Source organism: Emys orbicularis, chromosome 6 (genome assembly GCF_028017835.1).
Source record: "Emys orbicularis isolate rEmyOrb1 chromosome 6, rEmyOrb1.hap1, whole genome shotgun sequence".
In the NCBI taxonomy this organism is placed as follows: Eukaryota; Metazoa; Chordata; order Testudines; family Emydidae; genus Emys; species Emys orbicularis.
This window is the reverse complement of record NC_088688.1, coordinates 23,047,330-23,075,072: the sequence shown is the minus strand read 5'-3', so window position 1 is coordinate 23,075,072 and position 27,743 is coordinate 23,047,330. Positions and strand designations below refer to the sequence as shown.

The 27,743-nt window shown below is 37.7% G+C and overlaps 1 protein-coding gene across 2 annotated transcripts in view; it reads left to right on the top strand.

Annotated features, from left to right (window-relative positions):
- ZFR (zinc finger RNA binding protein) overlaps window positions 1-26,192 on the top strand; it is a 51,611-nt gene extending 25,419 nt beyond the window's left edge. Inside the window, exons 6-20 of one of the 2 annotated variants that reach the window (XM_065406953.1) lie at window positions 1,245-1,492; window positions 2,521-2,712; window positions 3,879-4,167; window positions 5,079-5,275; window positions 5,833-5,952; window positions 6,585-6,730; window positions 7,827-7,989; window positions 9,235-9,440; window positions 9,691-9,841; window positions 11,764-11,905; window positions 16,938-17,035; window positions 17,855-17,950; window positions 22,644-22,755; window positions 22,893-22,990; window positions 23,697-26,192. In XM_065406953.1, the coding sequence (XP_065263025.1) occupies window positions 1,245-1,492; window positions 2,521-2,712; window positions 3,879-4,167; window positions 5,079-5,275; window positions 5,833-5,952; window positions 6,585-6,730; window positions 7,827-7,989; window positions 9,235-9,440; window positions 9,691-9,841; window positions 11,764-11,905; window positions 16,938-17,035; window positions 17,855-17,950; window positions 22,644-22,755; window positions 22,893-22,990; window positions 23,697-23,876 (2,438 nt within the window). In that variant the 3' untranslated portion in view covers window positions 23,877-26,192. Of the gene's footprint in view, window positions 1-1,244; window positions 1,493-2,520; window positions 2,713-3,878; window positions 4,180-5,078; window positions 5,276-5,832; window positions 5,953-6,584; window positions 6,731-7,826; window positions 7,990-9,234; window positions 9,441-9,690; window positions 9,842-11,763; window positions 11,906-16,937; window positions 17,036-17,854; window positions 17,951-22,643; window positions 22,756-22,892; window positions 22,991-23,696 lie in introns of both variants that reach the window. The other variant, XM_065406952.1, reaches the window with a different exon arrangement.
- Window positions 26,193-27,743: the final 1,551 nt, after the last annotated feature.

Sequence of the window (27,743 nt, the reverse complement as noted above, 5' to 3'; positions counted from 1 at the left end):
AATAAATATTCAGCCAGTTAGATCACTATATTGGCAGAGTATTCGGACATATTTTTGGACGAGAACAATAGTTGTATGTGGTCCTGTTTTGTTGTACATAATCAAAGCGATTGCAGCACTGCTTGGATAGTTTTTGGTGGTGGTCAAGTATGGGAAGGGAGCAGAGACCATGGAATGGAAAAAAACAGACAATTGTCCAAAGAAAATGTTTGGGAGGCAATGTACCATCATCAGACAACAGTTGTGAAGAGTAGACTGGGCAATCCAGAGTAAAACTTAGACTTTGGATTACTTTCATTTCATGTGGGAGGAGGGGGTGGTACAAGAGCTTTACTCCAAACATAAGAGATTCAAGGCTTGATTAAAAATGGAAGGAATCCTGTTTTGCTTTATAACCAGATGGTAATCAACTGGAAAGTTGCAGCTGCTTGGATCTTTTGGTATCCTGTTTAAATGGGACATTTAAAATGTTCCTTGAAACAGGAAAAGCCTAATCAGTGGATTAAAGTAGTTGAACACTAGATGTGGAGAGTTTATGGGAAAACTGGCTCAAAGGTATGAAAACACAGTTTTCTTGATTTATTCAACTGTGGTACTAGAAATTAAGACGTGAATAGATAAGGCAAGTTACAGAGAACCAAGCAGGCCAACAGTTTGTTTGCACCAAAGTGCATCTGAGGGTGCTGGATGGTTAAATACCAAAGAGAAGAGGCTCCTAAGCACTGTTGGGGTTTTTGTTTCACACCCATTTGTGTCCTTTTCTTTTCATTTTGAATCTTGCACCATAAATTGTTGCTTATTAATAAACCTGGGTTTGAAGAAATATTCATTTCTAGTGGCTTTTATCTCATCTTTGCTGTGCACACCCAGCCCTCCCAGATGTACCAGGAGCGTTGACACATTCTTGAATGGCAGCTTTGATACTGCTGCCAGCGTAGTGGACCGCAGTATATTTAAAATTGTATAGCTACAAAGATCCGTCTGAGAGAATACATACCCCTGATGACATAGGTGGGAAATGGTATTTAAATTTGTACATCATAAAAAGTCAAGTAAAATTCTGATTAAGTGATAAGATCATTTGACCACACATTGCATCTCAGGACCGTGTCAAAATGTTTAGATCACAAAATGTACCTTTATGGAAAAAAATTAAATGTCATGCAGCATCCCTGGATGCATAACTGTGTAACTGTGATATACAATGTGTTATAATGTAACATTATCGTATTTTGATCTTTGAGGTACCTCTTATTCTGGCTATGAAGCCGCAGTATATTCAGCAGCATCGTCCTATTACCAGCAGCAGCAGCAGCAACAGAAACAGGCAGCGGCAGCGGCGGCTGCTGCTGCTGCAACAGCTGCCTGGACAGGGACCACCTTTACTAAAAAGGCACCATTCCAAAATAAGCAGCTGAAACCAAAACAACCTCCCAAACCACCACAGATCCACTATTGTGATGTTTGTAAAATCAGTTGTGCTGGACCACAGGTACCTGTATTACATGACATTCCACTATACCTCTTAGTCATCGTTTCAGATAGCTAAAAACAGGCATTATTTAAGAACAGTTGTGGATTGAGGAAATTATTTAAATAACTTTGCTCTAGAAGCAGTTTGAAAATGTGTACCACTATGAAAAGGAAATACTGATGTTTGTGCTCTATGTGAACAGCTGAATTCTACTTCCCATCCTGAACGTTTACATTTTCCATTTGAAGCACTGTTCTGCTCAGAAGCAAACTTCCTGGGGAAAACTCTCTTTTCAGACCCATAGACCCTTGAGAATTTAAGCTTTTTATAAAATTTCTCCTTGAAAAATATTCTACTTTGGAGTATTCTGTTTCTCCTTCTAGCATCCCAGTCTAGTTTTGAAATGGCTGAATGTAGTACTGTCTTGCCAGGGCATTCAGATTAAGACAGCAAAGAACAAGAGTTTTTTACACATTTGGTTAGAATATTTGTTGTTCTGCATGTCATGTTAAAAAACTCTCATTGTTTTCTACTACTACTCCCACTTGGACTGCCCCTTCCCATGCAAGGACACTTTCAATTTTAAAAGTTTTACTTTGCACCTGGATGTATTTAAGCAGTGTCTCCTTCTGAATTATTAAGTTCTTTGGGGTGCTCTAAATCACTCGGGACTTGGGTACAGCCTACTGGATAAGATCACTTGATTGTTAATATCTGTCACTTGGCATTAACAATACTTGATGATTTGGGAAGTAGGAAGGTGAAAAAAGTCCTTACTGCTTTTTGCCAACTATGGAGTTCTGTATATCATGAAAGGAAAATTATTTCCTGGTGCCTGCCAGCAGTTGGCTTATGCCTCAAAGCACGTGCACAATAAAATGGCAGTGCTATGTATAGGAAATATGTTCCCTAGCAAAACTAAGTGTTGATGATTATTTCTAGCTTATAACCTATTGTATATTTTATAGTATCATATGATTGACATAATTAATGGAGTAAAAATAATTTATTGAGGATGTATGCTTTTTCACTGCATTTTTAAATAGACTTATAAAGAACATTTGGAAGGCCAGAAACACAAAAAGAAAGAAGCGGCATTAAAAGCATCTCAGAACACTAGCAACAGCAGTACTTCTGCTCGTGGAACTCAGAATCAGTTACGCTGTGAGCTCTGTGATGTGTCTTGTACAGGAGCAGATGCATATGCTGCCCATATTCGTGGAGCTAAACATCAGAAGGTAGGAATGGAGGTTGTTCGTAACTCTGAACAAACCATTATGGTTGTTCTTTCAAAAGTTTACAACTGAACATTGATTTAACACAGCTTTGAAACTTTACAATGCAGAAGAAAAATGCTGCTTTTAACCATCTTAATTTAAATGAAACAAGCACAGAAATAGTTTTCTTACCTAGTCAATTTTTAAAAAACTTTTAATCTATTTTTTTAGCTTACGTTTTCTAGTTTACGTTTAACACAATATTTTACTACATTTGTGTTTTATTTTTTTGGCTTTGCTGCTCACTGATTGCATACTTCCAGTTCCAAATGACATGTGTGGTTGACTAGTCTGTTTGTAACTCTGAGGTTCTACGTAGTTGTCAAACTTTTAAGATTAATCTACCGTTTTTATCCCCTTCTCCACCCTCACTTCCCATATTGTACCTTTTATTGTTGAGCACTAAATGATTCTTTTTTTGGAGTCTGTCAATATTTCTTTTAAATCTGATCTGTCAGAAAACTGAAATTTAATTGTATTAAGGAGTCCTGCAAAGGACTTTATATGATATATAAAGGAAACCTGAATACTTGTTTTCCTGCTTGTTTTTTACTGTATATAATATCAGGAATGTCATTTGCTAAAAGACCTGTTATTGCTCATGTCAGTCTGTGTTGTGGAATCTTGTACTTTAAATGATGGGGCAGAGTTATTGAATCTTTAATAAAGACTTCTGTTCTCCAAAGTGTTCATCAGTCATAGTAGTTAAAATAGTTTAGTAAGCTCTCCACCAAGGGGCATGGAAGGCGGAAGAGAGCACATGAAATCTTAAACAATTTGACTAAAAATCCCTCCACCATCTCGGTTTCTTGGCTTTTTTTGACTCTTGACTCTGGTGATGTCATGTTTTCACTAGTTGTCCAGTCATCGTAGAGTTTTTCTGGGATAGATAAAGCCAGTATTTCTAATGTAAAAAGCAAGCAGAGAAAAGTTTACAGAGGACTGAAACTTCTATTCATAAATCATTAAAGAAACAAAAAATTGACAAGTTCATTTTTTTTCCCCACGTACAGATCAACTTTTTAAGGATATTAGCCATATTATTTTTTTTAAATGTAAACCAAGTGGTTCATGTTTTTTAATGAGGAGCCTATTAATTTTATTTGTTTATTTATTTATGGTTTTAGGTGGTTAAGTTGCACACAAAACTTGGGAAGCCCATTCCTTCAACTGAACCAAACGTTGTTACCCAGTCTACTTCCTCAACAGCTGCATCTGCTTCCAAACAGACTGCCTCTGCTTCAAATATTGCAACTAGCAGCAGCACTGTGAACTCCTCCATTACATCTTCTGCAGTGAAAATTCTTACTCCCACAGCAAGCACACCAATTAACTCCGCATCCAACAGCAAAGTGTCCGTAGTTGCTGCTAATATACCTGTAAAGAAAATATCTACACCGAAAATAAACTTTGTTGGCAAGTACAGAAGTCAGTCTTCATTTTGAAATCTAACCTATTATAAGGATTTAAAATGTATATGTATCTAGTCTCTATGGTCTCAATGCTGCAAACACTTCTGCATATGCATAACTTTATGCATGTGAGTTATCCATGTTAACTTTGTCCACATAGGAGTAATCCCCTTGAAGTCAAGTGCATAAGTGTTGGCAGCATTGAGGGCTATGTGTTTTATGTGATATAAACATGCAGTTCTGGTACGCTTTCCATTTTTTTGATCCTGTTAGCAAAAAATGTATCTTATGAAAGCAGTTCTACAGTGGGTTACTTCTGAAAGCAAAAAGATTGCTCATCTGTATACCTTTAATATGGAGATATACCTATCATAGAACTGGAAGGGACCTTGAAAGGTCATTGAGTCCAGTCCCCTGCTTTCACAGCAGGACCAAGTACCAAGGATTGAGTTCACAACCCAGGTATCAGAGGGGTAGCCGTGTTAGTCTGTATCCACAAAAACAATGGACTCTCCTCGTTGTTTCTTTGGTTGTTCCCTTTCAATCTTGCCTCCTGTTTGCAGAACACTGAGCTGGATTTAATAGAAGTCTAAATTGCATAAGCCTACTAAGTCTTTACTGCAAAAATGGAGAACTTTGGTCAACAGTTTTAAAAGTTTGGGTACCATTAAATTATTTAAGAAAAATAAACAACCCACCCTAAACGTTGATTATAGCTGAACTTTTACAATGTTCTCTGTTTAATTGTATGTTTATGGTGTTTAAATTTATTCTTAAAATAATTGAAAAAAATGGAGGTACTCTGGCCAAAATCTTGCCATTTGCAAATGAAATCTCTTTAATCTGTACATATTCTGTAAGTATATAATCATTCTACCAAAATTAACAATTCATTTTAAACTTATTTGATTTTAGGTGGTAATAAGCTACAGACAACAGGAAGTAAACAGGAAGATATGAAAGCAGTTGAAAATGTTAAGAATACTCCTTTGGTTGCTGTTGTACAGACGCAGGAAGTAAAACCAGATACGGCATCAGAACCAGTGACTCCAACAACTCTTGCTGCTTTGCAGAGTGATGTCCAGCCAGTGGGCCATGACTATGTGGAGGAGGTATTAATCTGAAAATCCTCTTAGTATACTTGTTTGACTAAATAAAATGTGTCAATTAGAATTATAACGCAAGACCCTGATCCTGCAAAGACTTATGCATGTGCTTAAATTCAAACTTTGTGAGCAGAACCTTTGAAGTCAGTGGAACTGTTCACCATGCATTCTGGTAAGCATATGTATATAAGTTTTGTAGGATCCAGGGTTTAAGTTGAATATACTAAAAAAGGTTTTCCACTATTTTTTTTAAGTATTTGTTTGAATCTAAGGAGTAAATAAAACAACTATATTTTTAAGACTATAAGCTCTTCTGGGTATGAATCATGTGTTCCTCTTCGTACAGTACCTAACACAGTGGGGATCTGATCATGATTGACAATTCTTATCTTGACAATACCTCTTTTAAAGTGCATACTAAAATATATGTGTGTAAATATGTTAACATGTTTTGAGTAGGATACAATTAAGATTCTTGTAAAATTAGGTTAATTTGTAGAAAAGGTAAATTGTGGGGTTTTTTAATATCCAAAAAACTAATACAACATGATTTTATTTCCAAGGTACGGAATGATGAAGGGAAGGTGATCCGTTTTCACTGCAAACTCTGTGAGTGCAGCTTTAATGATCCTAATGCCAAGGAGATGCATCTAAAAGGAAGGCGGCACAGGCTTCAATATAAAGTTAGTTGATATACTGCTGACCGTATTTAAACTTTACAAGACCTTAATTGTAGTAACTTGTTACTTAGATTCAAGATTAGTGGTTACCATGCCCAAATGGTATGTAAAAGGGTAGAAAAATATTGTATTTATCTTTCTTGGTGTGTATTTTAAGATGATATATGGTGGCTTAAAGAAGTGATATGTGCTGTGATTATTTTTTTTTTTTTTAATGAAAATGTTAAGCAACACTGTATTTGAGTGTTTGGAAACACTAAAATGTAGTATGTAGTAATTAAAGCTACGGTAGGTCCTTGCATGTTTTTTACTATGAATTAGCAATAGTACAGGATTAGCATTGGGCTACATTTTACAGAACACTTTTCTTTAAATTGATTTACTTAGGGTGATAGGAAAAGTAAAACTTTCTATTTTTGGCAGTATTTTCTTAATTTTATATTAATTCTGGGCATTGCTCAGTTATTCCAGTCTTTAAAATATGCAATTTTAATAAATCATGTTTTAACCAAAACCTTGTGTTCTAACGTACTAATGTTTGACATGGTAGAAAAATACTATAAAGAGTAAATTTCCTAAAGCCAGGGTGAAATGAAAAGTAAAACCAACATTTCATTCTATCTCTGAAACATTAGAAAAAAGTAAATCCAGATTTGCAAGTAGAAGTAAAGCCCAGTATCCGAGCAAGAAAAATTCAAGAAGAGAAGATGAGAAAGCAGATGCAGAAAGAAGAATATTGGAGAAGACGAGAAGAGGAGGAACGTTGGAGGATGGAAATGAGGTAACATGTCTAATATTATAAGTATCAGATGAGTTGAACAAAAGCTGCAGTGAGGTCACCTGAAGAGGGTTCCCATCCTAGGTTCCCTGTAAGCTGTATGGCCACGCAGTAGACTACTTAGGGCTGCGCAGGTCCCCTGGCCCGGCCCAGCCCCTCAGGAGCTGCCGGGGAGAGGAGCCCCGGCCTAGCCCAGGCCCTCACCCCAACCCTCTGCCCCACCCCAGAGCTCGCACCCACAGCCAAAGCCTTCATCCCCCCACAACCCAACCCTCTGCCCAGCCCTGAGTCCCCTTCCGCACTCTGAACCCCTCGGCCCCACCCCATGAATTTTGTTATGTGCACTCGCTGGAGCTGCTGCAGCTGGGGACAGGAGCCCCTCCCCTGACTCCGCTGGAGCTGCCGCAGCTGGGGACAGGAGCCCTCCCTTGGCCCGGCCCAACCCCGCTGGAGCTGCCACAGTGGGGAGAGGCGCTGCTCCCTCCCAGTCCAGGTGCTGCTTGCGCGGGAGAGAGCTTGGCGGAGTCCTCTCTCCCCGCCGTAGCCCCGGGGCAGCCTGCACCTCAAACCCCTCATCCCCAGCCTCACCCCAGAACCCATGCCCCAACCCTCTGCCCCAGCCCTGAGTCCCTTCCCTCACTCCAAAACTCTCTGCCCCACCCCGTCACATGAATTTTGTTATGTGCACCAATATAGAGGTAATGTGTCACACATCACTTCCATATTGGTGCACATTGCAAAATTCATTCTGCACATTGGTGGGAAAAATTAGAGGGAACTCTGGTTCCATCCTGTTTAATTACCTCCTGATGAATGCTCATGTTGAGGACTCTAAACCTTTTTGTCTTCAATCAGGCCATCGTACAACTCTGAGCATTTTTTATTTGATCCATCTGAGGAATATGGGTCTGTTTAAAATTGTTTGTATTTAAGAGTAGGGGTTGCTTCTAGTGCGACTATCCCGTTTTACTTATCGTTTGGAGCTCCCAAGGTCATGACTACTAAAGATGAGCTAGTGAATAGTATCAAATAATTTTTTAGAAGAATTGAAAACTGCTCTTTGCTATGTAAAGAACATACTTTGGTTCATACAATTCAGACGCTATGAGGAGGACATGTACTGGAGGAGGATGGAGGAGGAGCAGCATCACTGGGATGACCGTCGCCGAATACCTGATGGAGGATATCCTCATGGCCCTCCAGGACCTCTAGGCTTGCTAGGCGTCAGACCAGGAATGCCTCCTCAGCCCCAGGGACCAGCTGTAAGTTTCTTAAATTGGAAAATTTAAAAGTTGAAGTCTCTTAAATTAGGCATAGTTCTTGGGTATATTTGATCTTGGCCATCTGTATTACTACATTAATCTGTTTCAATATTATTCTCTAATAAAGTGCTTGGAAATGTGAAAAAAACGGGACTCTATACAGGTATAAGGATCTGTCGGAGAGTCCCGCTGGATTAAGTGTCAATATAAGAGCACATTAAAGGTACATGTTGACCAGCCTCATGTGCAAGTCTACCTGCATAAATTTACCATGAGTTAATATTCATATGCAATATTATTTTCAAGAAACAGAAATAAATACTTTACAAAAAATTTCATTGATTAATAAATATCTATTTCCCAATTAACAGTAAAACAACAAAAATTACATTATTTAGAAGAAAGAGGATAAAAGTTAAGGTTAGATTTTGATAAACAATGCATTTCCTTATATGTAGAGTTGACAGAATTTGATTTTTATAATTTTGAAGGATAATATCCATGTTTATTTTTAAGCATTTTTTAATTATCAATTTAAATTTTAATTGTTGCAGGAAATTACGGGGTAAGAGTCAGACAATTTAATAAGAGTAGGCATTGGAATTCAGAAAGTTAAAGCTTTTTAGCGGTTAAGCCACAAATTGTCACATGTCCAGATATATAAAGTCTATATATCCTTAAAACTCTACTAAGTTCTCAAGCAGACTTTTCTTACTTTGCCTAGCTGCAAATTTAGAATAGATGGAGCTATTTTTTCATCGTGTGTGTGTGTGTGTGTGTGTGTGTGTGTTTTCAGCATTTATCTACATTTACCGATAATCTAATCCTTCCGACCTTTCTTATATTTGGTTATACAGACGCTCCCCGGGTTACGCAAACCCGCACTTAAGGAAAAAGTTCCGTAAGCGGTGTGTGTTTGTGGGTTGGTTTTTTTGGTGGCTTTTTTTGCGTAATTGTCAGGTTTACATCCCAGACTTATGCAAAATTCGACTTATGGAAGGTGTTCTGGAACGGAACGCTTGCGTAAGTCGGGGAGCATCTGCATGCGTGTTTACTTGAGTAGTCTTAAAGTTACTGTGTCCTTAACTTTTAGTTTTTGTTACTTTTAAATTGTCAGGTTTTATATATGATTATGATGCTGTCACTCAGCACTCTTACTGGTTTTTGTTTTTAATTAAGTTTTCTTGCTAGAACTTGTATTTTAAAAATTCAAGTAAAGTTACCATAACATTTTTCTCAATGTAGCCTCTGCGTCGTCCAGACTCATCTGATGACCGTTATGTGATGACCAAACATGCAGCCATTTATCCAACTGAGGAGGAACTTCAGGCAGTCCAAAAAATAGTTTCCATCACTGAGCGTGCTCTGAAACTTGTGTCTGACAACATGACTGACAATGAAAAAACTAAGGGCAAAGAGGGAGATGATAAGAAAGATGGCAGTAAAGACAGGTTTGTCTGTCTTCAGTTTAAAAAAATTTTGTGCTGAGGTGGAAAAAGTCATCCCATGTTTCTCCCCCTATATCATCTTTAGTGCCGCCTCAGATTCTGTTCTCTCTAGGTTCTGACTGCATGCATCACGATGGTATCTGAGTATGTGGAGTGCTGTTTTACTTTATCCTTTTTTTATCTTCAAAGTTGTTTATGAATGATTGATATGATTTGAAGCACCTCTTGTAACTATAACTTCACTTCCCCACAGAGCTTTGAAAGGAGTTTTACGGGTAGGAGTTTTGGCTAAAGGCTTACTTCTCCGTGGAGACCGAAACGTCAACCTTGTTTTGCTGTGTGCTGAGAAGCCTTCAAAGGCATTACTCAGTCGTATTGCAGAAAGTCTTCCCAAACAACTTGCAGTAAGTTGGATTTGGATTTTTGAGAAGATGCCATAAAGACCGTTTTCTGGAGTCAAATTATTTGTAGGGTTGACTGTTCCCCAGTTTTACAGCAGGGACATTAAAAGTTGTGTAGCATTTTCCCAGTATTTGTATCTGAATTCAGTGCCCATGAAAAGTCTTTTCAGTCCATTGTATGGGTAAGCAAGAAGCGGGATCCATTTCGCAAGAGCATGGAAATGTTTGTTCTGCTCCTCACAGGTAGTGCCAGTTCATAGATGTAGTAATCTCTCCGTCCTTTTATATGTGGAGACAGAGGTTGATGTAAGAATCCTCTTTTTTGCCTAAACTACCATCAGTGCCAAAGACAGAAGTAATATACATACATAGTAACAGTCGTAGGTGGTTTACTTGAATGGAGATTATAGATAGCAATACAGTTATCAGTTACTATGCACTACTCACTTGTTAGAGATTTTTATATTGAAGTTACAGAACAAGATCTGTATGTGAAAATGATCTACAGTTCCAGAATTACCATATATACTCGTTCATTAGCCCGTTCATTTATAAGCCGACCCCCCCAAGATGGCTAGGTAAAAATAGCAAAAACTGTATGACCCTTTCATAAGCCGACCCTATATTTCAGGGGTTGGCAAAGTTTGGCTCCTGGCCCGTTAGGGTAAGCCGCTAGCATTAGCCTGGACATTTTGTTTACCTGGAGCGTTCACAGGCACGGAGCCCCTCCGCTCCCAGTGCCCACGATTTGCCGTTCCCAGCCAATGGGAGCTGCGGGAAGTGGTGTGCCCGTGAACGCTCCAGGTAAACAAAACGACAATGTATTAGATGTTCAATTCAATGATTCCATAGAGTTTTTAAAATCATCAAATTTTGGTGTAGACCCGTTTATAAGCCGACCTCTGCTCTTTGATGCATCACTTTTTTACCAAAAATATTCGGCTTATGAACGACACCTACCTCATTACTCACTCTAAGATTGCACACACATACATAGCACTGAATGTGAAGTAAAACGTCTGCCATAAATCTCCAAATAATGAAAAATTCATACTTAGAACTATGATCTTATCTCTCATCTACTCCAAAAGCCTACGTATGTTATGGAATCATAGAAGGTTTGCAATGTTGTCCTCTGTTCTGATGTCACTTGACAGAGGATAATATTGCAAGATAATGTGCTGGCACAATGGATGAATTGAGAAATAACTAGCTTTCACTGAATTTTTTGTTTGCTTTTGTTGCTGTAAGCAAAATATGCAAACCTTGAGCCAGGTCCTCGAGACCAGCCATTTGCCTGTGCAGCTTGTGGAGGAGGGGAGGACGGTGTTGACAGGTTTTCCTTGGGTCATTAGGAGCCAGTAATTCTGATCATAAGGAATAACTTAGAATAGCCTCATGGCTACTCTTTAAGTTATTGCGTGGTCTGTTAGCTGCCCCCAGGGGCCACTCAAGCAACCATTAATAAAGTAAATATAGCAGTTTACCTGCACTCGAAGGGGTTGTGGCATAGGAATCACTACTTCAGCTCTGTGCCATCTAAAGATTTCTCCAAACCAGGGGAATCCTCCATTGATTAGTTAAACCGGGTTTAAGGCTGTTTTTTTAACTTCAAAATTGCTGAGAATCTGACCCCTTATTTTAATATATTTTGTGCATGAATTTCCTCAGTGTGGTATCTTTTAAAAATGCTTTTGGGGCAACTGCTACATGGTTTTTAGTTACAGTCCCTGATAAAACTGCATGGCAGTCCATTTTTTTTTTTTTAAACTGCATGATTAAAACCATATAATTATGTATTGAGGAGACACCATTGTTATATTGTAGTTCTGTGACCCTCTGAGAATGAATGTGTCCCCCCTCCACCCCCTCTTATTTTGTAAGTGCTAAACGTGCAATTGCTTCCAATTTTTTTCATTATTCAGGTAATAAGTCCTGAGAAGTATGAAATAAAGTGTGCAGTACCAGAAGCAGCGATAATTTTGAATTCATGTGTGGAACCCAAAATGCAAGTTACTATCACATTGACATCACCGATCATTCGGGAGGAGAACATGAGGGATGGAGGTTGGAAAGTTGTTAAAGATGTTACCTCTATATTACCAGTTTTTGTATATTTATCTAGTCTGTTTAAGATGACATTAAGTCCTGGAAGGCAACATGCTGGCATAATATACGTATTTGATTGAAACCCTACTTATTCAACAACCAGTCTTGCTAGAGATCATTAAAATTCAAGGCTTATATGATGCATTTATTTAGATCAAAAAAATATCTTCTTCCCCCTAACTTAATGTCCAGCCTCAGCTTTCTGGAAAAGTTACTAAATTGTGTCTCTTTTCTCCTCCCTCCCCTTACAAAATTCAGTTATTTGGAAAACTAAACGTTTTACAGCAAGTGGTTACAAGCCTGCCCTAAGAGATTTTGCAGCATATTAGAAAACTAAATCTTTATAACTTTACATTCTGGTTTTGAAACTGGATCTGTCTTGCCACCACTTACATCTTTAAAATGGCATTGCTGCGTATAATATACACATGTTATTTTGATGTTCATAGTGCTTGTAGCTTTGTCTGGAAGAAGATGTGAATTTTTCCAGCTGTCTGAGGTTGGTCTTTGGACTGGAGTGCTTTTTTTAAATATACAGGCTCCTGGTATTAAGATCTGAGTATTTCACCCAAATAGCATACACAGAGTAGTACAGTAATAAGAAATGGTTTGGTCACTGAGTTAAAGTAGAAGTTGGTTGGCGCTCTTAAAACTGATTTATATTTGTGAATGTGCAATCCCACTGGTGCCAGCAGTGTTGCTTTAGGGTCTGTTCTGTAACACTTTCAAAGCTCCAAAAGCTTTTTAGCCAACAAGCATGATTAATGTCTGCAATAGGTTGGTTCTATTGTTCTATGGGTCAGATAAAATTAACTTTGTTTCCTTTCATCCTGTGTTTTCGTAGTCAAAGAGATCATAACAAACCAGGGTCTGTTGTTGAATATGAACCTACAAGCAGGCAATTTGTCTGTATTAACACTTTTTCATGATGCAGGTTGGAAAAAAAAGTGTGTGTGTATGTATATGTGTGCGTGTGTATATACATATATAGTTATTTAATTAAAATCATAGAATTAATTCTTTTATTTCGTCTCAGCAGTTTTATCTGTCCTTTAAAATATTTGAGGCTTTTCCTTATGTTAGATATTTTTGAAATTAGAGAATTATAATCAAGCTTTGTTGTCAGAGCTGCTTCCTACGCCAGAAAACAAAGCTGGAATATGTGTTCTCTGGATTGGATGACTTTTATTTTTGATCTTTAGTAGTGTGCTGTACACAATTAATGAACTGTGTGTATATCTCCAACTATACATGCTTTGTACAAATACTATTACATCAAACCCAGCCATTTTCGTCTCATTTTTGGCAATTGAAATTATGCCAGAAATGTGATACTTGGTTCACCTGGACTGAATCATGCAAAGCATTTCACCTTGTTAACAATCGGTGTTTAAAAAAAAAAAAAAAAAAAGCAGTCGCCGTTATAGGTTTGATTATAGATGCTATGAAATTAGACTAATTTTAACCATTATCTTTATTCCTTAATGTACTATGGAAAACTACAATTAGTCCATACTGCAGTTCTAAACTACAGTAAAATTGGTTTGTGGCCATTAGAATTTTATACTATAATAAATGTAAAAAAAAAATCACAGGTGTTTTTCAGTTCATTGATACTTTATGCCCCAAAGGAAACAAAACTATATTTTTGTCTGACCCAGACTTGAGCTAGAATTGTCATTCTGAGTTTGAGTCACCTGCTGAGTTGATGGTATTGCCTTTAGGGAAGCAAAATCAAACGAGGTAAATCGATTTCACTTCAAGACACTGAGCAGTGTAAAATGGATGTGCGGAAAAGTTCACTTGTGAAACTAGAAGAAAATGCAGAATATTAAACTGCAGATTATTGCAATAAACGAGGTTTTATTATGAAGATTGCTGCTTATTTGCTGCAGAATAACAGTGTGTGTTTTTTCTTTTACTGCAGCTCCTAATGCTCTGTGTCTTAAAATGGTTTAAAGTCTTTTACTGGTTTTGTGGGAGCTAGTTTAGGTGATAACGAAGGCTTTGCCGGAAGAAACAGTTTGATTAAAGATGAGACTGTGACTTGCATGTGAAGTAAAATCATATTTAGTGTGTGATGATAATCCCATTAAATGACATAAGGATAAAAAAGAAAATGAATTATTTTAAAAATAAAACTGTTAACCGCACGGCAATTGTGCCATACTTTATTGTGCATTTGACAGTTATCCAGCATTTCCCTGAATTGACTTTGAATCTGATAAGTTCTAAATGCTCTAACCCTTGCTGTAGAATCTTTCTCTCAGCAAACAAAGTATATTATGTGTGTGTGTGTGTGTGTGTGTGTGTGTGTGTGTGTGTGTGGTTTTTTTGTTTTTTTTTTTAATCCTTAGTTTATCAGTCCCGGTCCAAAGCCTTCTAGCAGAGGGAGTTGAATCCTGTCAGGGGTTGCTGCCAAGACATCGGAAGGATTTTTGACCAAGGTTTTCTAAAGCTCAGTGTCACACCTGCCATACTGCATAAAGGATAGGCTTTGGTTGCATAGTCCTAGCATTTACTGTTACTTTGTGTTTTTTCTTTTTGTCTTTTGTCTCTCTTCTAGAATTAAGCAGTGTTCACACTAGTTTTGAAATAGTTGACTGGGTAACACGTATTTCACATAGTGGAATTTACTGAAATTGATATACCTGTTAACTTTTAATGAGGAAATAGTGTGGACACAGCATGTCTTCTAACCAAAGATTAACCCCTTATGTTTAGGTTATTTATAGAATACAGTTACATAGGGTAAGAATTTGTACTTGTTTTTGTAAATTAACATAGCTTTTGTTTTAGGTTAACAGGGTGGTAGGTTAGGAGTCTAATTATTATAGTCTTTAAGGGGTTAATCCACTTGAAACGTAAAACAGGTGCAAAAATCCACAATGACATTTTACAAGAGTTTCTCGAATATATTTTCAGCCAAAATTTATTCTCAGTTGCAATAGGTGCCTTGGCATCTTCTGACTTTCACAATAGCTTTAAGTTTCAAGGTTATTCATGCAGTCTCCATTATTAATGGCACATGGCATATTTCAGATCCATGTTTCCAGCATAAAGTAAGATTGTCTACTGTGCATTAAAATGTAAATATTTCATAATAGAATTATTTTCCAAAGTGTTTCAGTGCTAGAAACTGAGTAATTGCAGTTTCAAGTTATATAGTATATTATTATGCTGAAAGATTGCACCGTGTCACCTATTTGCACATTCGTGTTATAAGAATGTAGATAATTGACTGACACGCACAGGCCACTTGACCCCCAAGTTTGTGTTAATTTCTCAACCTCCCCTTGGTTTTCTACAATGGGTTTTTCTCTAAATGTATTCATTGTCTCTAATACTCACGTTATGCTCCTTTCTTAGATTGCCTTACTTGACAGCTTTTTTCTGTAGGTTTACTGTTCTTGACTGAAATAATTTTACTTTTAATGTCTTCACTTACTCTTTGACCCCTTCATCAGTGTAAATGGCTCCTCATTTCACCTTATCAAATACAATCTCACAAATATACTCAAAATTAGTATCTACTTTTTCCCCAACAAAAATTCTTAATGTGGAATCATTGTGGCTTCTTATATTTCACCTGGTGCAGAGCAAAATAAATTTTCCAATGAAAAGGAGACCAAATCCAAACAGTATTCTAGATTTAATTTTTAGTAATTATATTGGAGAGTTAAAGTATCCTTTTTTATTTATATGCTTTTTAACTGTGGGTGCATCCTAATAGCCTATTGACTTTTTTCCTTCATTTATATGTTGGCAGCTGCCTTAAAGTTTTCCCTTAAATCTTTTTCAAGTCAGTACGCTTCATGAGTGTTATAGTGAATGCCATCACTTTTTTTGTTTGGTACTCTAACTTGCTCATGTCACATTTTCCAACACCAGACTGCTTTTAATATATTGCCACTCTTCTGAATGAGCCAAATGGAGTGTTGTTTAATTAGTCATCCTCTGCCATATCAACATATTTTGTTACTCATCGTGAAGGCCATTTCCATATCTAATAAGCTAAGGACGTTATAAAACTAATCATTGAGTTACACCATTGGTACACCGTTAGCCAGCTAGAAGCTACCTTTTGGAATCACTCAGTGTTGCCTGTTTTGTTGGGACAACCAATTTGAAAAAGCTTATTGTACCTTTTGGTCACTTATTAGGTAGTCATAACTTGATCAAAACCCCGTTTCTTGAACACTTAAAAGAAACAACAGATCTTGTACATTTATCTTCCAAACATTCTGATACTGCTTCTACTACTCTTCTTTCTTCTTTCTCCTGCTTAGACTTAACCAAGATATGCCTTTTTCAGCTGTTCGTTAATATTTCTTAGATGAAATTGGACGGTGTGCACATGCACACCGTGGAGATGCAGAAGCTATAGAAATTATAGTAGAAAGTAATTAAACTGATTGGAATTCTAGAGAGTATTTCACATTTTGTCATATTAAAGCAAAATAATTTGCACTATAATTTAAATTTTAATGATATTATCACCAGATTCTGTGTGCTTCCAGAGCTTATTTGTTATACTTGTCCCTTTTTATTAGAAGTAGGTCCAGAGTAACATGACACCATTTAAATTCAGCAAACTCAGTTTGTTGTAAATTCTACTCCATTAAAGTGGATTTTTGTGTTCCTTCTGTCTGTGTTCTCTGTGCTGGTGCACTGTGTCCAACCATCCTTCCTTCAATATTTAATTTTAGGGGAAATCTATTTTTACAGAGTTAGTTTGTATGAATAACTGCAGACTACTGCATAATCTGCAGTCCATTAAAAAATTAGATTGAGGGCTAAATTGTATTATGCTCTTGATCTTTATACTGGGTTATATTCTAATCCCAATTAAAGGGATTTTATTGATATGTTGGATGGGGGTTAAACTCTAAATGGCACGTGTGACATTGAAGCTACTTTAAGGAAGTGTCTTGCTCACCTGGTCAAACACCCATTCCTCACTGCATTTTGCCAATTCAATCCATTTTAGATGTAACCTCGGGTATGGTGAAAGACCCACCGGACGTCTTGGACAGGCAAAAATGCCTTGACGCTCTGGCTGCTCTACGCCACGCTAAGTGGTTCCAGGTTCGGAACATCATTTTACTTTCTTCTTGTAGCCTTATGAGAGATTAGTTCAGTTGCAATATAAATGTTTAACTGTGAAAACACTCAAGGTTGCCCATGGTAATAATACTTTAAATTAAATGAACAGAAAAATGTTATCATAGAAAGCTCAGTATGGAAGAACTGCTTTATGCAGTTATTGCTGATCTGACATAAACTCTTTTTCTGATCATTGAGAAGGCGATGTTGAAAGCTTGACTCGCTTTGGGTGATCATATGCTGTGTGTATTTGTAATATATTCCATAAGGCTGCAGAGTAACTTTGCTTTAAATAATGGAATATGTGTTTAAAGCTTTGTGTTTAGATTTAAGACTTTTTTTCCCTATTTCTTGAAGTGCATTAAGTGTAGGGAATGAAAGGTGAGAAATAACTGTTTGGTTTAGTGACTTTGCACTCTGGCAAAGGCACAACAAAGAAACCAAACAGATTCCCTTGACCTTTCAGTCTCTATACATACTTTTTAGATCTTTATTCTTTTTATTTCTAATATAGAAAGATATTATATGTATTGTTACAGATGAATATAGGTCAAAGTGTACAGGGGATCAAGAAATATTACTCTTGTATAACCTGTGCACTTTGACTTCTACCACCTTAAGTTTACTAACCCTGGCACAAAATACTGCTGTAAATGGCAGCTCATGAACACAGTTTTAGAGTGACTTGTTTCTATTGTATATCTGAGCTTCCATTGAACAGTGGTGTTTTAGCTTTTCAACCTGTGGCCTGTTTTCTGTAGGTGCTGGGATTAATTAACTTGATTTTGTATTGCTCTCAAGGCTAGAGCTAATGGTCTGCAGTCCTGTGTGATTATCATACGTATTCTTCGTGACCTCTGTCAGAGAGTTCCAACTTGGTCTGACTTCCCAAGCTGGGTGAGTAATCCTCTTTTGCATGCACTTTAAGGCAGCAGCATGTTGCTACAAGTTCAGTGTCAGAAAATGCTGGTGCAACTTTTTTTTTTAAATAAAGCTATATGTCAAGAATCAGTTTTTTGGTTGTTGTTTTTTTTTCCCCCCTCAGCAGACAATTTCTTTTAAATCTTTAAAAAGAACCCAGACTTCTGGTATCCTGTGATTTCTGAAGCTAGATCTTTACCAAAGAATTTATTTTCTCCTACAGAACAAAAATACCACCAAAGAATTCAGTACTTCTTTTTTTCTCTTCTTCTAAGAGTTTGTATAGAAGTTAGGAATTATTATTTTTCATCTCAGTTTACTCTGAATTGCTTGGCCTTTCCTGAGACTTGTTTGAAATAATTTGTCAAATGTATCTGGATAACCATTGCAGAACAAACTTTGTGTAAAAGTTACTTGCTAAGGACCCCTTCTGTTACCATTCTCCTTAATATCTGTTGCTGCTGCCAGATATGGTACCAGAGTATTGATATATGATGATCCATCTTTGACAGGGAGAGTGTTGGAAATAGTCCAAACCACTTTATTGTTAGTTTCTGTTTGGACCAGAAGTGAGTTCTAAGATAGAAGGAGGGCTATAAAAGAATTTACCAAGTCACTTCTGCTTAACTGAAAATAGTGTATAAGAGTTAAATGTTTTCATTAAGGCTTATTTGGCTTTAAAATAATATTTGAGCAAACTAAACATAGCACCAGATTCTGTGCTGCATCTCTTGAAAGAGCCAGCACACACAGCATAGCTCAAGGGGAGAGAGGGCAAAGGTGCCCTCCGTAAACCACCAGCATTCCAGACTGCTGAGAGGCTGGTACAGTCCCCAGTAGAAGTTGAGAGCCTTGGAGGCTGCTCTGACTTAAGACTGTTTTCCTCGGGCTGCCCTCTGGGCTGCAGTGTCACCATAGTGATGGGTACTATGACTGTGCCCCCGAAACACACCCCTTAAACTGGAACTTGCGTGTGCCACTTGTGTTGGCCCTATGTGCCTGCTGCATCTGTGTGCGATATAGGAGCCCGAGCAGGCATAGAATCAGCTTCATAGTTTCTTTAGTCCTCAACGTAAAGTTACAAATTTCTGCAGAAAGAAAAGGTATTGAGTTTCATTATTTATGGTTCAAACTCCCTCTTCTAGGAAAATAAAAGTGAGGCTTTAACTATTTAAAATGGGGTGATGAGCCAGAGGGAGAAGGAAGTTTACTACTACGCTCTTCATTAATACACACTTCCTAGCGGCCCCGAGGAATTTAGATACAAGTTCTCTTTCTACAGAAGTTGTTATATAATGCATTGCATACAGGAAAAAAATACTACATCAAAACATTTTAGGTTGCAAAACATCAAACACTCAAAAATTAGGTTTCAGAGTGGTAGCCGTGTTAGTCTGTATCAGCAAAAAGAACAAGGAGTACTTGTGGCACCTTAGAGACAAATTTATTTGGGCATAAGCTTTCGTGGGCTAAAACCCACTTCATCGGATGCATGCTGTGGAAAATACAGTAGGAAGATGTGTATATATACACAGAGAACATGGAAAAAATGGGTGTTTTTGTTGTGGTGTGTGTGGTTGCTGGTGAGTATTTGCTTCAGGTTGGGGGGCTGTCTGTAAGCAAGGACTGGCCTGTCTCCCAAGATCCGTGAGAGTGAGGGATCGCCAGCAACCACACACTAATCCAGGAACCTATCCTTGCAACAAAGCCCATTGCCAACTCTGTCCACATATCTATTCAAGGGACACCATCATAGGACCTAATCACATCAGCCCACCCTCAGAGGCTCGTTCACCTGCGCATCTACCAATGTGATATATGCCATCATGTGCCAGCAGTGCCCCTCTGCCATGTACATTGGCCACACCGGACAGTCTCTACGCAAAAGAATAAATGGACACAAATCAAACGTCAAGAATTATAACATTCAAAAACCAGTCGGAGAACACTTCAACCTCCCTGGTCACTCAATTACAGACCTAAAAGTCACAGTTCTTCAACAAAAAAACTTCAAAAACAGACTCCAACAAGAAACTGCCGAACTGGAATTAATTTGCGAACTAGACACCATTAAATTAGGCTTGAATAAAGACTGGAAGTGGATGGGTCATTACACAAAGTAAAAACTATTTCCCCATGCTAATTTTTCCCCTACCGTTACTCACACCTTCTTATCAACTGTTTGAAATGGGCCATCCTGATTATCACTACAAAAGTTTTTTATTTCTCCTGCTGATAATAGTCCACCTTAATTGATTAGTCTTGATAGAGTTGGTATGGCAACACCAATTTTTTCATGGTGTGGGTGTGGGTGTGTGTGTGTGTATCTTCCTACTCTTATTTTCCACTGCATGCCTCGGATGAAGTGGGTTTTAGCACACAAAAACTTATGCCCAAATAAGTTTGTTAGTCTCTAAGGTGCCACAAGTACTCCCCGTTCTTTTTTCAAAAATTAGGAAATGCCAGAATTTAGGTTACTTATGCATTGCAAATTCTACCCCATTGCATTATGATGCATTATTTATTGAATGATCATACACTGTTGTTTTTTTTCCTCGTTATTCCTACCTGATTTGGTTCATAGGATGGACAGTGCTCAGAGAATGAGGCAGCTGTTTGATATTTTTGTACTCCCCGTTCAGTTAGTGGCCCTCCCTCCCTTATTTACCAGATACCATCCAAAGCCTCCAATGAATTCAGAATTATTTATTTCCTCATAGTCTTTTCTAGGGCACTCATCACCTTAGTAGGTGAGTGCCTCACAAACATTAATGAATTTTTCTATACTGCAAGATGGGAGGCATCCGTTTTACAGATAGGGAAACTGAGACACAAAGATTTGTCTGAGGCCACATAGTGAATCAGTGGCAAACCTAGGATTTGAACACACACTCCTGATTCCCAACCCTGTCCTCATTCTTTCAGACCATACTGTCTTATTGCTAGAGCTGCTGAATATTCACAGCTCCCATTGACTTCTGTTGTAGCTGTGAGTGCTCTGCATATCAGGCCCCAGGTATCAAGTTGAGCAGAGCAGGAATGAGGAATACACAATTAGTAGCAAAATGTTGGTTTAAATAATGTGTTCAGCATTATATTGAAAGACTGTGGCAGAAGCAGGGATAGAATTGAATTCTCCTGTATGTCATTCACCTGCCTTAACCACAAGATCATCCTTTCTCTTCTTGCAGTCCCCTGCCTTGGTTTCTACACACTATCCAACTGCTTGAACAAATGAAGCAGGGATCTTACAGACTAATTCATTACTTGACTGTGATTCATTCCCTACTTGCTGTGCATCTTGTGCACTGAATGAAGCCGGGATTCTCTGGAAAACAGTCTTTAATTACCTGATCACATACTATCAGAATGAATGTAAACAAAGCTGCAGAATTACGGCTGCACAGGCAACCCAAATGCCTTATTTTCTAATGCTCAACTTAAATAACAGGGGTAGCCGTGTTAGTCTGGATCTGTAAAAAGCGACAGAGTCCTGTGGCACCTTATAGACTAACGGACGTATTGGAGCATAAGCTTTCGTGGGTGAATACCCACTTTGTCAGATGCATGGTCTGGAAATTTTCACTACATGCATCTGACAAAGTGGGTATTCACCCAAGAAACCTTATGCTCCAATACATCTGTTAGTCTATAAGGTGCCACAGGACTCTTTGTCGCTTCTTAGTAAAATAAATAATCCTCTTTTAATGGGTTTCTTTTAATGGGTGGAGATTTTGTTTGCCGGGGCGGGGGGGCAAGGGGAGGGAGGTTATGGGATTTCATAGCCTTTTAAAAGAAAAAAAGGTAAATTATTTTATGTGCAGTTGTATCATCCCCACTATCATGCATCACCTGGTGTAGGGTTTGAATGCTAAACCTTCAGTTGTTCCACACAGCTTGACGCACAGGACTAACTATTTGAGCGTAGGAAATTATCCCTCAGGATGGAAGGGGTTGATCAAGGAAAGGCTGGCCCAGTGCGCACACGCTTATTCTCCCTTTCTCTTCTCTCACCCTCCCGTCTCAGTACAGGAAGGGGAGGGGGAACCAGGCTCAGATTGTGCTCTCTCCACCCCCATCCCATTCCCTACCCAATCTCCCTGAAGAGTGTGTCCACTCCTGGGATTCCCAGTGCAGTCTGTATTACTGGTGCTGCTTTGGCAGTGATGTGGGCCAGACTTGGATTAGAATGTTCGTGTTCAGGGGACTGTGTTGGCATGCTGCTAACAGATGTGACAGAAGGGAAATTGTGATTTTTTTTTTATTTTATTTTTTTTCATTTATATCTCAGCTAACCCTGAACAGAATTGCATGGGTCAAAGAAAAGGTACTTTTCTAACTCTAGGATGTTCTCCCTGATGAATTTCAAAGGCCAACTGCAAACAATGGAGGTGTTAGAGCATCTCAAAAAAGGTCATAAGAATCTTTTAATGGGAAGTGTTAGACAACCTAAATATAGGGGTTATTGCTCTTAGGCTAATTTTGTATCACTATTCAGCTGTCTAAAAATCGGTTAGTCTAACTTTTCCTTACTTTTCAACTGGACACAATATTCTTTGTGTAACTTCTTATTAAGCTGTGTATACCAGAAGATCTGAGTTGAATTGTGATGGTTTCTTTCTTTAAAGCAGCCTAATAAAATAGTCTCTTTTTCTATTCTTGATTTTAGGCTATGGAGTTACTAGTAGAGAAAGCAATCAGCAGTGCTTCTGGACCACAAAGCCCTGGGGATGCATTGAGGAGAGTTTTTGAGTGTATATCTTCAGGAATAATCCTTAAAGGCAGGTTGCACTTGTTTGATACAAATTTTAGATTTTGTCAAGGGTATTTATAAGCTCAGCTAAAATGTATATTATAGTTGCTATATATAATCAGTATATGTGGACTCTAGTAATGGTAACTAGCCGTATTGTTATAGGTGGTCCTGGCCTTTTGGATCCTTGTGAAAAAGATCCTTATGATACACTTGCTTTAATGACAGACCAGCAACGAGAGGATATTACTTCGAGTGCACAGGTAATGAACATTATAATAAAATAGCCAAGTGTGGTGGTGGTGGTGGTGGTATGCTGAAATATTGAAGATCGTTCTCCTTCAAAAGTAAAACTGGGGCGGGGGGGAAGAATTGACTAATGTAACAAAAGTTTGAATAAATGCACAGATATATGCTCAGTTTAAGGGCTGAGTACTCAGGTGTTCTCACATAATGCTCAGTGTACCTATTAGAAACAGGCAATAAATCCTGAGGGCACTTACAGTGGGAATCAAACTAGCTCCTAAATAAGGATAGCCTTTATGATGGCTTTATGCCCGACAAGGGTTCCCTTGTAGGGGAAGTATTCCAACTGTACGTTTGGTGCAGTTTTAAGTCAGCTTTATGGCACAAAGGGTACTTTGTCATAAACTAAGATGTGGACCTAAGATTAGCTGTTGCTACTGCCAAGATTAGGAAAAGGATTACTGCAGTTCCATCCTTTTGTACTTGCAAAGATGTTCACACTTGTCTGTATCTTATCAGTCTAAATGACTGTACCTGTTTAAACTTAAAACTATATTGGATTGAAAAGGATTACTGTAGATAAATTTGCATAAGCTTTGATTATTTTTTTAAATGTGGTTTATGAAGAAAATGTTAACTGCCTCCACTGTCATATTTAGGTTTAACATTTGTTTCTGATAAAAGGTTTTTGTTTTGTTTTCCCCCTCCCCCCTCTGTTACCAGTTTGCACTGAGACTCCTTGCATTCCGTCAAATACACAAAGTTCTAGGAATGGATCCATTGCCACAGATGAACCAACGTTTCAACATTCATAACAATCGTAAAAGGAGAAGAGACAGTGATGGGGTCGATGGGTTTGAAGCAGAGGGGAAAAAAGACAAAAAAGATTACGATAACTTTTAAAAATGTCTGTCATCAGTGTTAAGACAGGAAGTGATAATAGGAGTCCATTTGTTGCCTGACTCTTTTTTATTCATAATAATGTCTGTTTTAAAACATCCAAAAAACAGATGGAAGATCAATTTTGCAGAAAGAGGACTTAACTCTTCTGTGAAGTTCTAAACTTTTAATGGATGTGCAGTATCAGACAAATTATGGATGTAAAGATACCACAAATGGAAATTGTGCTCTGATTTAAAAAAATATTAGCTTAATTTCCCCCCCCCCCATTATTTTTTTTTTATTTAGACATAGGTTACTAACTGTAGTAACTTCCCTATTTTTTTGTCCTTTTTATTAACTAGTCACTAGTGCATTGTCTTAAATCCTGACTCTATTTAATGCAGCATTTGTGCTTCAGTAGCTATGAGTATTTTGATATTTTATTTAGAAGTTTTGTTTGCCTTTGACACTAGTTATATAAGTTACTCTGTGTTATAGATGGTATATAGTTTCCCTCCCACTTAATATTTTACAGCAGAACTTTTTTTTGTAAAGTGAGACTGCAGGATTTTGTTTTTTTTCCTAAATGTGAAGGGTTACAACACACAATTATCCTGCCGTTTGAGTGCTCAGAATTAAATGTTTCTGCCAATCTTGTGGCATTTTGTCTCTTTAGTGTGATATAACGGTGTAATTAAGACAGATTTGTGTTAATCTAATCAAGTTTGCTGTTAGTTGTGCATTAGCAGTATAAAAGCTAATATATACAGTATGGTCTTGCAACAGTTTTAAAGCAGCTGCATAATTGATCAAAAATGCATGACATTTTTGTTTTAATAGAAGGGCTTTTAAAACTATCATTTTAGGTTTAATGCATAGGTCTTTGTATGACTGACTTTGTGACATAGCAAGGCCAAAAAAATAACTTTCTGAATTTTTTTTTTCTTAAGATGCTAGTAAAAGAGGGCATTTTCCCATTTGGACAAAGTTGGCAGTTGTTTTCAAACAGCTTTGTCAAAGTGATACTAATGCCATTTCATTAGCCCTTAAAATAGATGTTTGCCATATCAGTGCCTGTGAGGTAACTCCTAGTAGCTATTCCTGTATAGCTATTTTTCTGTGATTTTTTTCAGTAACTTGAAAACTAAAACTAAAGTGGATAAAGTATTGCTGACAAAGTGAAGGTTATCAAAGAAAAAACCCAGAAAATTATTTGGTGTGGCCATAGTGTATGCTTATGTCTTCTTCAAAAGCTAAATATTATAGCAATGGTGTAAGTAAAATTACATCATACTGTTGATGTATGCTCCAGTACACAGATGTGATTTGTTGTCACAGCACTACAGTGGGATACGCAACAGTGAAATACGCAAATAAAAACTAAAGTTTATTAAATGACTTTAACGTTCATTATACACTGGAAACTGAAGTTTCACTCTTTCTGTTTGGTGTGCACTATGCTTAGCTGAAGACCTGAAAAAATACGTGGGTTTAATATTGACTATGATAACATTCCTATAACTATTTTACAAATGACTGTAGGAAAATGTCAGATATTGCAAAGAACACTGGTTTTCTTGATTTAAAATTACTTCAAAGCCTTTTGATCCAATTCATCAGGTCGAACTTATCTTTGACCTTTTAAGTGATTAATTATTTTGCTTGTCCTTCAAAATATACTGGAGAAATTCTGAAAACATTTTAACACAATGGGCCTGTGAAATGTAAATACAATATTAATATAGGAGAGGGATCTTGCATAAGTTTAAATATACAGTATCCTGTGAGCATCAAACACTGCGACTTAAAAAAATTATACAAAGATATTAGTGCTCAGCAAACAAAATAATGGAAAGCTTTCCCAGTACAGAAAAAAATTCCTTAAAAATAATTTCATATGGGAAATAGAGTAACTAGCATGTGCTCAAAAATTATTTTTAACAAAAGAGGATTGCACTAACTTCCTTTGTGCTACCTTGACACTCAGTTCAGCAGTATGCAGTTGCCCAAGATCCTTCCTTTAAAAAGGAAGAAGTTTTGCTGCCATGGTGTCCAATCAGTCATTGCCGTTTATTATTTTGGAAGTTGCTTCATGTCTTATATTTCAGTTGCTGTTCATTTGGCCATTTTAACTCCCTACGGAAGTTTCCTACCCAAATGAGAGATGCTGTCAGTTTAGTCATGTGACCCTATTCTTTAGGATGAAAAGGTCAAAGATAAGTTTTGGATTTCCTGCATTTTTTGTTTCACTGACTTATACCTCTTAACCAGTTTCTGGATGTTTGAAATATTGTATACTTGAAGTGATTCCCCATTAAACATGAAACTGTGACCATGATTTTTTTTGTAGTAAAGAGTGGATTTGCAGTTTTGTTTTTCCTATCCATTATCTATGGATTATTTTAACTTGACAAAAATTACTGGCTTGTGCAGAATTAAGAGAAGGAAAAATCAGACAATTGGAGTTTTTTATTTTTAACAAGCTTGTAGAATACTTTTGCATTAAACTGTTTAATCTACTAAATCTTTTTTATATGCATGCATTTACAAAAAACACCTAAAACTGGTTTGCAAACACACAAATAATACAGAAACTCAGCATTTGACTATCCAATGTAATAATCATTGTTAAACTGAATAATATTGATAATATATTGCATAACTACTTAGCAATATTTACCTTCTTTGAGTAGTTTCCCTATAGTTGCTCCATTTCAGGGGTGCATGCACCCTTCCACCATTGATTATTCTGATGTATTTCAGCATCCCTGGGTTTTAAGAGGTATGGGAGGCTATCCCAGTAAGTGATGGGCATCCTTGGTGCTCCTTTGTTTGGGAGATAACCACAGCCCCAGTAAGTGCAAGACTTGCTCATCTTTCAAGGTCAGATCTCAAAGGAACAGAAAGGTCAAATTTAGACTTTTAATGGTGGAGCAAGCATTAAGATCAGCTTCTGACCCATGTACCAAGGACCTCCCTGTACACAGAGCTTCCAGTACCACTAGTGCTTCATCTATCTCAAGACAACACTCACTGAGCATCTCTGGAGATTCAAGTATGTAAGTGTCATCCTCAACCTCTGGGCGTGTCTCACCGAAAGCCTCAGGAGAGAGAGCTTCTGTGACAGTACCTTCAGGTTAGAGAGCTGTATTATTGAAGCCTTTGACCACCAATAAGAAGGGTAGGAGCACCTGTTCTACTATGAAATGTTGATCACCATCCGCAAGAAGGTTCCCGGAGACCTCAGGTCCCAAAAGGTCCCTGAGGATTTGAATGGCTCTGCTACCATGAAGGTTTCTAAAGCATATTCTAAGAGCAATACCTTGCAACAGGATTCAGTACTGAGGACCTCTTCAACTATAGATAACCGAACCTAGGCTAGTAGCTGTGTCGTCAGACTCAGTTATCCTTTCGGTAGCTATACCATCATCATGTATTGCATTGGTACCAATGGCATTTGACCTGATCTTTCTCTTATCAGGGTTCTCTGTACCATCAATACCGAAACTGGCCTCCAAAGGAAATCATCAAATTCCCACTGATATACCATTGGTATTGCAGGAGTTTAGATACTCTAAAGACCTCCTGGTCTCCACTGAGCCAAAATCTGTTACTTACAGGTACCAGTCATCTTGTGGTACTGCAGTCTGCTAGGTCACCAGCTCCACATTTGTCATTGAGGCAGTCTTACTGACTTCAACCATACAGGGCGAATAGTTATCACCTCCCCTGGGATATGTTGAGGAGAGCTCCTCTGACTCACAAATTTTAGTATAGGGTTCTTCTGTATATTCTAGGAGGCATAATTAACCCACATGTACTGATACTATGGAGGATACCAGACCTCAGCTTCCACCCCCTTGGTATGATCAGTAGAGACTGCTCCTG